This window comes from Bombina bombina, chromosome 3, assembly GCF_027579735.1.
Source record: "Bombina bombina isolate aBomBom1 chromosome 3, aBomBom1.pri, whole genome shotgun sequence".
NCBI classification, from domain to species: domain Eukaryota; kingdom Metazoa; phylum Chordata; class Amphibia; order Anura; family Bombinatoridae; genus Bombina; species Bombina bombina.
Genome location: NC_069501.1, coordinates 1,143,743,205 through 1,143,759,499, shown reverse-complemented (window position 1 = coordinate 1,143,759,499; position 16,295 = coordinate 1,143,743,205). Strand labels below are relative to the sequence as shown.

At 41.7% G+C, this 16,295-nt stretch overlaps 1 protein-coding gene across 2 annotated transcripts in view; it reads left to right on the top strand.

Annotated features, from left to right (window-relative positions):
• The window catches only part of PARP4 (poly(ADP-ribose) polymerase family member 4), a 516,705-nt gene that overhangs the window by 464,881 nt on the left and 35,529 nt on the right, over positions 1 to 16,295 (top strand). For both annotated transcript variants that reach the window (XM_053708536.1, XM_053708535.1), the window contains exons 34-39: positions 2,916 to 3,026; positions 3,116 to 3,217; positions 4,279 to 4,389; positions 4,479 to 4,579; positions 7,917 to 8,027; positions 8,117 to 8,218. In XM_053708536.1, coding sequence (XP_053564511.1) covers positions 2,916 to 3,026; positions 3,116 to 3,217; positions 4,279 to 4,389; positions 4,479 to 4,532 — 378 coding nt within the window. In that variant the 3' untranslated portion in view covers positions 4,533 to 4,579; positions 7,917 to 8,027; positions 8,117 to 8,218. The remainder of the gene's footprint in view (positions 1 to 2,915; positions 3,027 to 3,115; positions 3,218 to 4,278; positions 4,390 to 4,478; positions 4,580 to 7,916; positions 8,028 to 8,116; positions 8,219 to 16,295) is intronic.

Here is a 16,295-nt window from a genome sequence, read left to right as displayed (position 1 = left end):
TTGCTAAAACAACATCATTAGGCAGCTAGGGAATTCAATATGCCTATTATTATTATTATTATTATTATTATTATTATTATTATTACGTTAAAAGGACACTGAACCCAATTTTCTTCTTTTGTGATTCAGACAGAGCATGCAATTTTAAGCAACTTTCTAATTTACTCCTATTATCAATTTTTTCTTCGTTCTCTTGCTATCTTTATTTGAAAAAGAAGGCATCTAAGCTATTTTTTGGTTCAGCACCCTGGAGAGCACTTATTTATTGGTGGGTGAATTTATCCACCAATCAGCAAGAACAACCCAGGGAGGCCCATTTATCAAGCTCCGATTGGAGCTTGAGGGCCCGTGTTTCTGGCGAGTCTTCAGACTCGTCAGAAACAGCAGTTATGAAGCAGCGTTCTAAAGACCGCTGCTCTATAACCCTGTCCGCCTGCTCTGAGCAAGCGGACAGGAATCGCCACAATTCAACCCGATCGAGTACGATCGGGTTGATTGACAACCCCCTGCTGACGGCCGCGAATCTGCAGGGGGCGGCGTTGTGCTCTTGTGAGCTGCTGGTGCAATGCTGAATACGGAGAGCGTATTGCTCTCCGCATTCAGCGAGGTCTTGCGGACCTGATCCGCACTGTCGGATCAGGTCCGCAAGACCTTTGTTAAATAGGCCTCAGGTTGTTCACCAAAAATGGACCGGCATCTAAACGTACATTCTTGCATTTGAAATAAAGATACCAAGAGAATGAATACATTTTGAAAATAGGAGTAAATTAAAAAGTTGCTTAAAATTGCATGCTCTATTTAAATCACAAAAGAAAATATTTGGGTTCAGTGTCCCTTTAAGCAATCCCTTAACCTGCTGTAGGTGATATCTCTGTTGCTCAAGTTTCAATGTATGACCACTTGTTCTTTGTACAGTCCTACTGATAGACGGGTCAGATGATAATAGCTCATACGGTCCCTATATGTTTGTATAATGTCATCATATTTCCCTTCTGAGACACCTCTTTTCCAGTTTAAATAACCTTTACAGCCCTTTTTTATAACTCAAATCTTTTCATTTCCTTTATCAATTTTGTCACCCTCTACTGTGCTTTTTCATATAAATACAGTATATATATATATATATATATATATATATATATATATATATATATATATGCAGTATACATACAGTATATATATATACTGTATGTATATATATATATATATATAAATATATATATATATATATATATATATATATATAAATGATGAAACCATTCTACCTTTGAAGTGAATGTAAAGTTTAATGAGTAAAAGCTCGGTCGGTATCTAAAACTAATCTTAAAAACAGGGGCACTTTCATTCATTAAACTTTCCAATGAAGCTTCTTTTTAAAAATACTTACCTTTCTTTATGGAAAACAGACCTGCAATCCTCTGCCCACAGTTCCTTCTGTAGTTAGCACAGTGATGACGAATCCCCAAAGGGGGCACGCAACAATTGGAGGATGCCGGATTCGTCATCACTGTGCTAACTACAGTAGGGGATGAGGACGGAGGATCGCCGGTCTGTTTTTCATAGAGAAAGGTAAGTATTTTTAAAAAGAAGCTTCATTGTAAAGTTTAATAAAACGTGTCCCTGTTTTGAAGAGTAATTTTAGATACCGGACACTGAGTAGCAATTCAAATGTGCCAATCTTTATAATGTATTTTTGCTGACAGGGACATGTTGTCTTATATATTTTCTTTTATTCATTAAATTTATTATACCAACTGAATCAGCTCTGCACACAATAGATATTATATACAATATAAGCTTGAGCTTGACAATGTAGTCAGAAAACAAATAACACTATTTGAAAAACAAATTATTGAAATTACCTTTTGTATTATATATGTTTTTGTGCTATAAACTGTGTAATATAATATGAATTCCCTACACAGCTAATTTCATAAACTCCATAACCAGCTGTAGAACACTACGCCTGATAGCGCTGCTTTAGTTGTTTATTATTTCTGCACAGGGTATGGCGGCAAACTAGGGGCGGACAGGGGAGCAATATTGCATATTCACCTTGGGTTGTAATGTTCCTTGTTTCAGAGGAGGATTGCCTGGTATTTTGGGCTGGACTGACCTTACTAGGCAGGATCAGACTGAAATACTTCAGGAAAGAACAAGCCACTGAGTTGTTTGTTCCTGGTAGAGCGCTTCTCTAGTTTTTCTTGTCATTACATTGTATTTCTGGTAATGTAAGACAAAATATGGCTGCGTTCTATGGTATACACAATATACAGTATACAGATAGTTACTGCTGATGGTGTCTGGCTTCTGAGTAGATCTTTCTGCACATGTTCTACAGCTGGCTAGGGAGTGTATGTGAAAATAGTGAGTTGTGTGGGGAATAATATTATCATATTAATATGGATCATAGCAGGAAAACAAAACACAGGCAAGTTCACTGACAGTGTTAAAGGGACATAAAACCCACATTTTTATTTTATGATTCAGTTAGAACTCACAATTTTAAACATCTTTCCAATTTACTTCTATACTCAATTGTTCTTTGTATTCGTATTATCATTTGTTGAAAAGCAGGAAGCTAAGTTCAGGAGTGTGCACGTGTCTGCAGCATTATATGGCCGCAATTTTGCTACAATGTTATACATTAGCGAGAGCTAACTAGATGGCAGCACTATTTCATGTCACGTAGCGTTCCAGACATGTGTACGCTACCTATCTAGATATCTCTTCAACAAAGAATTACAAGCAAATTTTATAATAGAAGTAAATTGGAATCTTTTTTTTTTTTATTATTATTATATTCACTATCTGAATCATGAAATAAAAATGTTGGGTTTTATGTCCCTTTAACAACTAAGAATGACGCATTTTGAAGTTTGTTCATCATTTCATTCTAAATATATTTTCAACAGGGTTTTGGTGCTCAAGCAGTGGAAACTACTGAACAGAATTTGCTTGATATGGCACCCTCTTCTTCAGCGCTCTTCGGAAGTCCTTCAAATGTGCCGTTTCAAGGTTTTTCAGTAGGTTCAAGCAATCTTTATATATGTATAGATTTTCACTCCATACTGTGTATTAGCCTAATTGTGTTTTGTAAATATATTTTCATCAGGGTTTTCATTCTCAAGCAGCAGGAATAAACATAGGCATGGCACCCCCTTGTGTAGCACTGAAAAGAAGCCAAATAAGCCCTCCTAAAAGTTCCCTGTTTTCAGTAAGTACAAGCAATCTTTGTATGGATTTTCACTGTATTACTGTGTAGTAGCTTGAAATGTGTTTTGTAAATATTCCTTTCTTAGCTGATGAGAGTCCATAGCTTCATAACATGTGAGATATATTCCAGCCTATCAGGAGGAGGTCAGTAACTCTCACAGAGCTTTAGCCCCTCCCACCTCCTCTCCCTCCACAGTTTGTTATTGGCCTCTGAGGAGAGAGGTTATAGATTTCAGAGGTGCTCTACTATCAAGAGTTTATTGTTTTCCCTTCCTAAGGCAGGGAGAGCCCACAACTTAATTCATTACTGTTGGCAATATCAACACCTGGGCCACCAGAAGGAGGCAAGACAACCTAGCTAAATGCTACAAATATCCATCCACTTCCCCCATACCCCAGTCATTCTTTGGCTTTTGTACACAATATACAGTATACAGCTAGTTACTGCTGATGGTGTCTGGCTTCTAAGTAGATCTGTCTGCACATGTTCTACAGCTGGCTAGGGAGTGTATGAAAATAGTGAGTTGTGTGGGGAATAATATTATCATATTATATGGATCATAGCAGGAAAACAAAACATAGGCAAGTTCACTGACAGTGTTAAAGGGACATAAAACCCACATTTTTATTGTATGATTCAGATAGAACTCACATTTTTAAACAACTTTCCAATTTACTTCTATACTCAAATGTTCTTTGTTTCTTATTATCCTTTGTTGAAAAGCAGGAAGCTAAGTTCAGGAATGTGCACGTGTCTGCAGCATTATCTGGTAGCAGTTTTGCTACAATGTTATACATTAGCGAGAGCTAACTAGATGGCAGCACTATTTCATGTCACGTAGCGCTCCAGACATGTGTACGCTACCTATCTAGATATCTCTTCAACAGAGAATTACAAGCAAATTTTATAATAGAAGTACATTGGAATCTTTTTTTTTTTTATTATTATATTCACTATCTGAATCATGAAATAAAAATGTTGGGTTTTATGTCCCTTTAACAACTAAGAATGACGCATTTTGAAGTTTGTTCATCATTTCATTCTAAATATATTTTCAACAGGGTTTTGGTGCTCAAGCAGTGGAAACTACTGAACAGAATTTGCTTGATATGGCACCCTCTTCTTCAGCGCTCTTCGGAAGTCCTTCAAATGTGCCGTTTCAAGGTTTTTCAGTAGGTTCAAGCAATCTTTATATATGTATAGATTTTCACTCCATACTGTGTATTAGCCTAATTGTGTTTTGTAAATATATTTTCATCAGGGTTTTCATTCTCAAGCAGCAGGAATAAACATAGCATGGCACCCCCTTGTGTAGCACTGAAAAGAAGCCAAATAAGCCCTCCTAAAAGTTCCCTGTTTTCAGTAAGTACAAGCAATCTTTGTATGGATTTTCACTGTATTACTGTGTAGTAGCTTGAAATGTGTTTTGTAAATATTCCTTTCTTAGCTGATGAGAGTCCATAGCTTCATAACATGTGAGATATATTCCAGCCTATCAGGAGGAGGTCAGTAACTCTCGCAGAGCTTTAGCCCCTCCCACCTCCTCTCCCTCCGCAGTTTGTTATTGGCCTCTGAGGAGAGAGGTTATAGATTTCAGAGGTGCTCTACTATCAAGAGTTTATTGTTTTCCCTTCCTAAGGCAGGGAGAGCCCACAACTTCATTCATTACTGTTGGGAATATCAACACCGGGCCACCAGAAGGAGGCAAAGACAACCTAGCTAAATGCTACAAATATCCATCCCACTTCCCCCATACCCCCAGTCATTCTTTGGCTTTTGTACACAATATACAGTATACAGCTAGTTATTGCTGATGGTGTCTGGCTTCTAAGTAGATCTGTCTGCACATGTTCTACAGCTGGCTAGGGAGTGTATGAAAATAGTGAGTTGTGTGGGGAATAATATTATCATATTATATGGATCATAGCAGGAAAACAAAACATAGGCAAGTTCACTGACAGTGTTAAAGGGACATAAAACCCACATTTTTATTTTATGATTCAGATAGAACTCACAAATTTAAACAACTTTCCAATTTACTTCTATACTCAAATGTTCTTTGTTTCTTATTATCCTTTGTTGAAAAGCAGGAAGCTAAGTTCAGAATTGTGCACGTGTCTGCAGCATTATATGGTAGCAGTTTTGCTACAATGTTATACATTAGCGAGAGCACTAGATGGCAGCACTATTTCATGTCACGTAGTGCTCCAGACATGTGTACGCTACCTATCTAGATATCTCTTCAACAAAGAATAACAAGCAATTTTATAATAGAAGGAAATTGGAATCTTTTTTTTCTCTTGTAAGATGTATCAAGTCCACGGATTCATCCTTTACTTGTGGGATATTCTCCTTCCCAACAGGAAGTGGCAAAGAGAGCACACAGCAGAGCTGTCCATATAGCTCCCCCTCTAGCTCCACCCTCCAGTCATTCTCTTTGCCGGCTCTAAGCAATCGGAAGGGTAAAGTGAATGTGGTGTTAGAAATGTAGTTTTTATTTTCTACAAGCAAAAGTTTGTTATTTTAAATGGTGCCGGTGTGTCTATTTACTCTCTAGCAGAAAGGAGATGAAGGGAGGAAGATGATTTTAGCATGTTGTAACTAAAATCCACTGCTGTTCCCACAAAGGACTGAGGAGTACAAGAAAGCTTCAGCTGGGGGGAACGGTTTGCAGGTTAGGCTGCAAAAAAGGCGGATTCTCTAAGTCGTCAGACTTTTCACCCGGGGGAGTGGGAACTCCACCCGGAGGTATTTGCCCAGCTGACTCAGCTATGGGGCACTCCAGAATTGGATCTGATGGCGTCCCGTCAGAACACCAAGCTTCCTCTTTACGGGTCCAGATCCCGGGATCCCCAGGCGGTGCTGATAGATGCTCTAGCATTGGTCCTTCAATCTGGCCTATGTTTTTCCACTGTTTCCTCTCCTCCCTCGTCTGGTTGCCAGAATCAAGCAGGAGAGGGCTTTGGTGATTCTAATAGCGCCTGCATGGCCATGCAGGACCTGGTATGCAGACCTAGTGGACATGTCATCTGTTCCACCATGGACACTACCAATGAGACAGGACCTTCTAATACAAGGTCCTTTCAAGCATCCAAATCTAATTTCTCTGCGTCTGACTGCTTGGAGATTGAACGCCTAATTCTTTCAAAGCGTGGTTTCTCTGAGTCGGTTATTGATACCCTGATTCAGGCTAGAAAGCCTGTCACCAGGAAAATCTACCATAAGATTTGGCGAAAATATCTTTTTTGGTGCGAATCCAAGGGTTACTCATGGAGTAAGATTAGGATTCCCAGGATATTGTCCTTTCTCCAAGAAGGATTGGAGAAAGGATTATCAGCTAGTTCCTTAAAAGGACAGATATCTGCTTTGTCTATTCTTTTACACAAACGTCTGGCAGAGGTACCAGACGTTCAAACGTTTAGTCAGGCTTTTGTCAGAATCAAGCCTGTTTATAGACCTGTGGCTCCGCCATGGAGTCTGAATTTAGTTCTTTCAGTTCTGCAAGGGGTTCCGTTTGAACCTTTACATTCCATAGATATTAAGCTTTTATTTTGGAAAGTTTTGTTTTTGGTAGCTATCTCTTCTGCTCGAAGAGTTTCAGAGTTATCTGCTTTACAGTGTGATTCACCTTACCTGGTTTTCCATGCAGATAAGGTAGTTTTGCGTACCAAACCCGGTTTTCTTTCTAAGGTTGTGTCTAATAAGAATATTAACCAGGAAATTGTTGTTCCTTCTCTGTGTCCTAATCCTTCTTCGAAGAAGGAACGTCTGTTACACAATCTTGTTGTGGTTCATGCTTTAAAGTTCTATTTACAAGCAACTAAGGATTTCAGACAAACAACTTCATTGTTTGTTATCTATTCCGGTAAGAGGAGAGGTCAGAAGGCGACTGCTACCTCTCTTTCCTTTTGGCTGAAAAGCATCATCCGTTTGGCCTATGAGACTGCTGGCCAGCAGCCGCCCGAAACAATTACTGCTCATTCTACCAGAGCAGTGGCTTCCACATGGGCTTTTAAAAATGAGGCTTCTGTTGAACAGATTTGTAAGGCAGCGACTGGGTCTTCGCTGCAAACTTTTTCCAAATTTTCCAAATTCGATACTTTTGCTTCTTCGGAGGCTATTTTTGGGAGAAAGGTTTTACAAGCAGTGGTGCGTTCCGTTTAAGGTACCTGTCTTGTTCCCTCCCTTCATCCGTGTCCTAAAGCTTTGGTATTGGTATCCCACAAGTAAAGGATGAATCCGTGGACGAGAGAAAACAGAATTTATGCTTACCTGATAAATTACTTTCTCTTGTGATGTATCGAGTCCACTGCCCGCCCTGGCTATTAAGTCAGGTATTTTTTTTGTTTAAACTACAGTCACCACTGCACCCTATGGTTTCTCCTTTTTCTTCCTAACCTTCGGTCGAATAACTGGGGGGTGGAGCTAGAGGGGGAGCTATATGGACAGCTCTGCTGTGTGCTCTCTTTGCCACTTCCTGTTGGGAAGGAGAATATCCCACAAGTAAAGGATGAATCCGTGGACTCGATACATCACAAGAGAAAGTAATTTATCAGGTAAGCATAAATTCTGTTTTTTATTATTATCTTCACTATCTGAATCATGAAATAAAAATGTTGGGTTTTATGTCCCTTTAGCAACTAAGAATGACACATTTTGAAGTTTGTTCATCATTTCATTCTAAATATATTTTCAACAGGGTTTTCGTGCTCAAGCACTGGAAACTACTGAACAGAATTTGCTTGATATGGCACCCTCTTCTTCAGCGCTCTTCGGAAGTCCTTCAAATGTGCAGTTTCAAGGTTTTTCAGTAGGTTCAATTAATCTTTATATATGTATAGAATTTTACTCCATACTGTGTATTAGCCTAATTGTGTTTTGTAAATATATTTTCATCAGGGTTTTCATTCTCAAGCAGCAGGAATAAACATAGGCATGGCACCCCCTTTTGTAGCACTGGAAAGAAGCCAAATAAGCCCTCCTAAAGGTTCCCTGTTTTCAGTAAGTACAAGCAATCTTTGTATGGATTTTCACTGTATTACTTTGTAGTAGCTTGAAATGTGTTTTGTAAATATTCCTTTCTTAGCTGATGAGAGTCCATAGCTTCATAACATGTGAGATATATTCCAGCCTATCAGGAGGAGGTCAGTAACTTTCACAGAGCTTTAGCCCCTCCCACCTCCTCTCCCTCCACAGTTTGTTATTGGCCTCTGAAGAGAGAGGTTATAGATTTCAGAGGTGCTCTACTATCAAGAGTTTATTATTTTCCCTTCCCAAGGCAGGGAGAGCCCACAACTTAATTCATTACTGTTAGCAATATCAACACCGAGCCACCAGAAGGAGGCAGAGACAACCCAGCTAAATGCTACAAATATCCATCCCACTTCCCCCATTCCCCCAGTCATTCTTTGCCTTTTGTCACTAGAGGAGGATGGCATAGAAGTGTTAGAAGAAAGAAGATAGTCTTTTAATGGGTATTTTCCCTTCAAGAGAGCACTGGAGCTTGAAGTAGTCTTGTAAATCTCTCAATGAGAGTATTGTCACACTCAAAGAGGCTGTGTATGTTCCACAGCATAGATCCTGGGGGTAAGTCCTTTTTAACTTATTAGTGGACAGTACCTAGTAAGTTTTTCTTTTTCCTTAAGACCCATATCAAGGATACCTCTGGTCACAGTGTGACATGTTAATGCCCTCTATAGGATCTGGGGTTGTTTTATTCTCCTTATGTACAGAGATAGGAAGAACAGGCTGGAGACTAGTGTGCTGCTTAAGCTCTCACTAGATCACATGTGAAGGGTCCGGGTGTGGGCTCTGGGCTTTGTAGAACAGTGGCATTGGAAATTTAGCACTTTCTTTTCTGGGCCCTCTTACTTTCATTTTTAGCGCTGCACAACTCTAATTGTTTTGGTGGGGACGGCACCTTATTGTGTACCATGTGATCAATGCGATTGGCTCCGTAATAGCGTCTTCTTCCTCCTGCTGCATGGCTGACTGTTATCACAACATGGAGTTTCCTTCTCTGATGGTGAGTGTCCCAGTGTTTGGGCGTGGGATAGCGGTGCCTTTGCTATATTTTTTTTCCTTGTGGGAAGGACTCTACGGTTAATCCTATAGAGGGATCTACTCCATCTGTAAACATTTCCAATGCCTGCCTATATTGCGAGGAGACCTTGGTCTATCCTCCTGCACAACTCTGTTCTATTTGCCTAGGGGATATTTTAAAGTCCAGAAAGGGAACGAAAAATGTTAACCCTTATAGCAAATTTAGCCCCTCTGAGCCGTCCACCTTAGTTAGGACTCAGTTACCCAGGAGATACCTACCCTCTCTCCACATACTGGTTCTAACCCTGTGTCACGTGCAGTTCCCTGCGGCACGCCTATACCTTCTACAGGAGGGTTTTTTTTCCAGCGGACTTTACTACGCAGTGACAATCTGCTGTGTCTGCCGCCCTAAGTGCCTTACCTATCTCTGGGAAACGTAATAGAAAGGTCAAACATAGTTCTACAGACCTAGATTTAGCTAACTTTCAGTCTGACTTAGCTAGTATGTCTCATCTCTCTTGAGAGGATTTCACTTCAGTAGCGTTAGAGGGTGAATTGTTGGAATTAGAGATTTCTGAAGCTAAGCCGACTTCTTCTGAGGAACTCTCTTTCAGATTTAAAATTGAACATCTGCGCTTCCTTTTAAAGGAGGTCTTATCTACATTGGAGGTTCCTGAAGTTAAGCTTACAGAGGAACTAAAAATTCCGAAACTGGAGGGGGCGGAGCCGGCAGCTGACATGAGAGCAACTTAACTCCCGAGCTCCGCCGCAAACAGCCCTTCAATCCCACAAATATCCTGGCCATCCACCTCAAAACCGCCTTAATAGGCACTGGTTCCTATCCATCTAAGCCCTAGAGAGGGCAGAGGGGCAAACTTGAAATGCTCCAGACCGCCCAGGCCTCAGCACCTAAACGGCCGTCATAGGCCACATCAAGCACCGGACTCGCCGCCCATCTTTCTCGGGGCCTTACCGCCTGCCCCAGAGCTCTCACAGAGGCATCAGCACGGCAGATCCCCTCCCCACACCCTAATCCGCCCTCCGGAACGATCTCCAATTAGGCCCGCACAGAGGACCGGACCGCAGCCGCAAACTTTAGGCCGGGGATTGGCTACACGGCACTCGTCACGGAAACGGGTAAGCCCAGCACCCCACACAGCCTCTGCTCACACCACAGCAGCAATGCTGAGCAGGCCCTCTACACCCTCCCCATCAGCCCTCATTAACTCTGTCCCATACATACCAGTAGCCTAAATGGGACTTGGGCCTACCATTTAAACCAATGCAGCAACCAGCAAGCCTCATTGTCCACCCTTAACTGTCATCTAATTCTACAAGGACTACACCATACAAACTTAAGTTACCCTCATAGAAGACCCCCCCCCCATTTGGACTGTAAACCCTGAAAGAGCAAACCTGATTCCCTCCTCAAGGGATATAAAACAAAGGGGGATAAAAACCAACACAGAATAACAAGGGAGGGAAAAAACAAGAAAAAGTAAGCAGGAAGAAACTAAAAGAAGGCGGAAAGTACAACAAAATAAAGACACTATCCCTTTTCCAATCTCTAGGAATCAGCTCCTCATATTCCCAACATACCCTGCTTTGTTCCTCCGGCAGCCTTAACCATCTACTGCCAACCATCCTTTATAAGGTGACATCGCACAGTTGCAGGGACACCCCACTTTTTTTTTCTTTTTTTAACACCTAACACCCTACCTGACCCACGCACTACTCAAAATGGCGTCAAAGCGCAATGCGAAACAGGACAATTGATCAAGCTGCAACAGGCAAACCCCTTACTATGTCCTCTTTTTACAATGCCCCTGACCCAATCTCCCATACTTAAACCCTAGGCCTAGGAAAATCCCCCCCTGCACACCCCACCAGAGCTACAAGCACAGCAGCACCCAGTCAACTCTCACCCTACCTTCTAAAAAATTTACCAATCAAAAACAAGATATCGCGGACATAGTCCGATCTGCATTAGAGAGGAACTTGCAGAGAAGAAGCAGGACATTCACACGCTAAGCTTCCAGGTTGAGACCCTAGAAAGTAATCAGGACACCATCAAAGAAGATATACAACTAAATTAGCAACTTGCTTCCCAACAAGAAACTATTCTCTCACTTCAAGAAAAATTAGATGATTTAGAGAACCGCAGCAGGCGCAAAAATATGCGCATCAGGGGGGTGCCCAAATCAATTTTACCTAGAGACTTTCCGGTCTACCTCCAAGACCTATTTCGCCATTTAAAAGACTCATCTTTTCCAGATGATATCCAATGGGTCAGGGCACACAGGACATTGCGACCAAAACCACCCGACTCAGCCCCACCAAGAGACATTGTGATACGCTTTAAAGTCTTTCAAGAAAAAGAAATGCTCTTAAACCAATCTCCTAAAAACCAACCAATACGTTTTAGGGGCAACGTACTACAATTTTTTCAAGATCTGTCAACCCGGACCCTGCAGCGCAGGAAAGAGTTCTCACCCCTCACAACTCTACTCAGAAACAAAAGGATTCCATACAGATGGGGCTTCCCTACAAACGTCTGGACTATTAGCAACAACGCCCGCATAGTCTGCAAATCTCCAGAGGACATTCAATCATTCTGCTCATCACTTGGACTTGACCCTCCCACAGAAGCACCCCCTCAGGGACAGAAGACACCCCAGAACCCCAAGAGACTGAGCAACCCCGCAGAGTCTTGGCACACTGCCATCCACAAAAAAAAAAAAACGTTGAGTACTGCAACTAGAAGTCAAATTCCCTCCAGCCCTACCTCCTCCTGCAGCAAGTCACCCTAAAGGACTACCTGTCTTCCAACCCTCAGAGACGTTGCAAATCACTTTGAACTTTGGGTAATGTTTTCTTTTCTTAGTATGGGCAAGTAGAATTGAATGCTATACCCTCTGTACCCTCCCACCTCCCTCCTCACCTTTTTCCCAGCACTCTTCCCCCACCACCCCCACCCCATTCCCCCTCTCTCTCCCTTCCCTCCCACCACTTACCCTGGCCAGGATGTCTGTCAAATTAAAATAAACAAAAAAAGTACCATTAGGGCTTTTTGCGGTACCACCCCCACACCGCTCTCAGTTATGCCCTATAATAGGATGAGAGACTTTTTCATCTTTTTTTTGTTCTTTTTTGAAGTTCAATTCATGTTTGTTACAACTATCAATGTTATAATGTTAATTTCGATTCATTGTTCATATTGTTATACACTCCATATACCTTTTTTTTCTCCTGCAGGTATACTATTCTCAAAGCAAACTCTACCTTACCACAATAGGCCCACATCTACTACGCTGTCTTATCTTGTCAAAACACTAATCACTACTAAACCAGAACACTAACTCTCCTCACACAAAACGCGAAGGGACTGAATTCTCCACACAAGGCCGATATCTTGTTTTTGCAAGAGACCCACTTCCGACGCAATAGGGAACCCAAGTACTTTGGTAAGACTTATACCACTCATTATCACAGCTCTGATACTTCTAAAAGAGGTGGGGTCAGCATTTTACTTCACAAATCGCTCCCCTTCACTCTGCTACACACAGCGAAAGACTCTGACGGCAGGTTTCTCGCCCTAGTGGGTCTGCTTTTTGGCAGACCGGTCACATTAATAAATATTTATGCCGCAAACACCAATCAAACCCCCCTTTTTCAAATATATACTTAATAAAATAGTCGATATCGCAAAGGGACCCACTTTTTTCTCTGGCGACTTCAATGTACCATTACAACCCATGAAAGATAGCTCCAACCCCAGTGTAACAATTTCTAAAAAAATCACGAACACGCTTTGGGTAGGATTACGGAACCTTAACCTACACGATACCAGGTGCTTCATTCACCCAGACACTAGAGACTATACTTTCTTTTCACATCCCAACAAGACATATAGTCGTTTAGATTATATCTTCTCCAACCAAGCGTCCCTAACCTTAGTCAAAAGATGCGACATCTCCCCCACATCATGGTCCGACCACTCCGCAGTAAAACTTAAAATCTCATGGCCGGATACACCCATGACACCATACATATGGAAATTAGACAATAGCTTGCTAAACGATCCAGCTACAATAACAAAAATTAGCTCCAACATACAGGAATACTTCCACTTAAATACGCCTTCGGTAGCTAATAAATATACGATCTGGGAAGCGCACAAGTGCGTGATTAGGGGGAATTAATTAAACTAAAAGCTCAATACCAGAGATCACAAAGACACTCATAACAAAGACCTCTCAGACACGTTGCCCCGTCTAGATTTAGCCCTATAAATTGTCCCAACAGATTCCACTAATAGCAGCTAGCCTACAAGATGCCAGACAAGCCCTGGATAGCTTCTGCAAATTGAAGTACGAGGCACTCAGGATGAAAAACAACAGCTATGTTCTTCCATGAGAGCAACTAGATCAGGCAAAACTCCTAGCCAGAGACCCTAAAAAAAAGAGACTAAAAGCCTACATAAATGAATTACAACACCCCTCCCTCCCAATACCCTCACCACCACTGCAGACATCTTACAATCTTTCCACGACTATTATTCAACACTTTACAACATTAAACAAAATTCCACAATGAGTGGACCCTACCCCGACACCTACTATCTTACTGGCACAAGCACAGTTACCCAAAATAACACTGAGCAAAATTCGTCCTCATACAACCCCATTTCCCACCGAAATGCTTGCGGCTATCAAATCACTTGACAACGGGAAGACGGCTTTACCGGAAAATATTATCACACTTTTCCTCCCTACTCCTACCCCATCTCACTCAGCCTCTTTAATGAAGTATCGGAAGTCAACCCCCTTCCCTCAATCAATGCTAGAAGCACAAATCGCAGTACTCCCGAAACAGGCAAACCCCCCCACCACACCTGCCAATTTCGTCCAATATCCCTTTTAAACATAAATACTTGCCGCCCGTATCAATAGTATCCTGCCATCTATCGTACACCACTAACCAAGCTGGGTTCACCCCCCTTAGAGAAACTAAAGACAACCACCACCAAAATTCTCCTTTTAATGGAACACGCTACACTAATAAAATACCGTCCGCATTCATCTCAATGGATGCGGAGAAAAGCCTTTGATAGGCTAGATTGGCTTTTTCTACAGGCCGACACTAAAACAATTCGGCTTCGAATAACTGTTCATAGGGAAAATATTCTCCTCTACAACCACCCCCAAGCAAAAATCAAACTAAATGACACACTCTCCCACCCATTTGACATTACAAACGGCACACGGCAGGGATGCCCTCTTTCCCCTATCCTGTTTGTCCTCACCATGGAAGTCCTCGCCTCTTACATCAGGTACAATGAGGCCATACACGGATTCAAAATACCCCAACAAGAATACAAAGTCACTTTGTACGCTGACGATCTCTTTCTTACCATCACACAACACGAATTGTCACTCCCCTCCCTGATGCAAACCCTTCACACCTATGGCTCCTTCTCTAACTTCAAGATCAACATTACCAAATCAGAATTACTGCCGTAGGGGATACACCCGGACCCGACCTAGACGCAATACAGTACTTAGATTCACTTTCGCCTCCAACGCCAATCCATAAAAATATCTAGGTGTCCACATATCCCCCACATTTACAGGTTATACTCGACTTAAATTTTAAAGCCATTTTCAACACAACAAGTGCTTTGCTATCAGATCCTGGAGCAACAAGCCAATCTCTTGGTTGGGCAGGATTAATTCGGTGAAAATGACCCTCCTTCCCAAATTACAATACCTACCCCAAATTCCTAATTCATAACTCCAAAAATCTATCATCTCCTACATATGGCAACATAAGAGACCCCGAATAGCCACCGCCACACTATACCGCCCCAAAGAGCTAAGTGGCCTTGGGATCCCAAACTTAATGCAATATAGACTAGCCTCCTTCTACTCCCGAATCATCCACTGGAGCAGACACTCGACACACAAAGAATGGGTACTCCTTGAGCACTCCTCCACCAACCACCTAAGCAGCAAATGCTGGCTATCACCAACAAACGAAATCTACAATACACTCCCAACTATAACCAAAGAGACTTTTAAGATATGGGATTCGCATATTAAACGCTATAACCACGTATCAACAATACCTTCTCCACAAACTCCCCTCCGCGATAACCCGACTTCCCTGTCAAACTACTCCCACAAGCTTCTCAAACCCTCCATATATCCAGATCCCTTCCTTGCCACACACTACTCATAAATGGGAAACCCAAGACTCAATCCGAAATCGCACCCCACCCTAGAGACTGCACAATTAAACTGGTTCCAACACCGACAACTCTCAGACTTCCTTACTAAACATCCCAAGAGAGTCCAACTCACACGCCCCTTAACCAGCTTTGAAAGCAGCTGCATTAATGAACATTGAGCAGAGGCTTTTCTTTCCTTCACACACCAATTACTCACCCAAACGTATCACTTATCCCTTCCCTCTTGCATACAAAAACGGGAAAAAGAAATCGGCTCCACTCAAACTCATAAAGACTGGTTGAAAATTGTTTCCTATATGACGAAATCTTCATCCTCCATTTATACAATGGAGATGAACGTTAAACTTCTATACAGATGGTATTATACCCCATATCGATTGCATGCCATTCTCCCCGAGCTCTCACCGAACTGTTAGAGGGGCTGCAATGCCATAGGCACCCCAACACACATATGGTGGACATGCCCCATCGCCCAGGCATACTGGGAAACAATCAAAACGGAATTCGAAATTTTCTTATCAACAACTCTCGAACTAAACATCTGGTTTTTCCTTTTTAACAAGTTCACTAAAATAAAATGTAAACTACGACTGGCATTACTAACTATTATGACAAATTCAGCAAAACGGCTGATACCAAAAAATTGGAAAAGCCATAACCTCCCATCAATTTCAGTCTGGAAGGAAGCGACGTCTCAGTCACTCAAACTAGAAAAATACCACTATAACCGTAATAAACAGACAGACGACTATCATTCCATTTGCTTCCTATGGGAAGAATACCTCA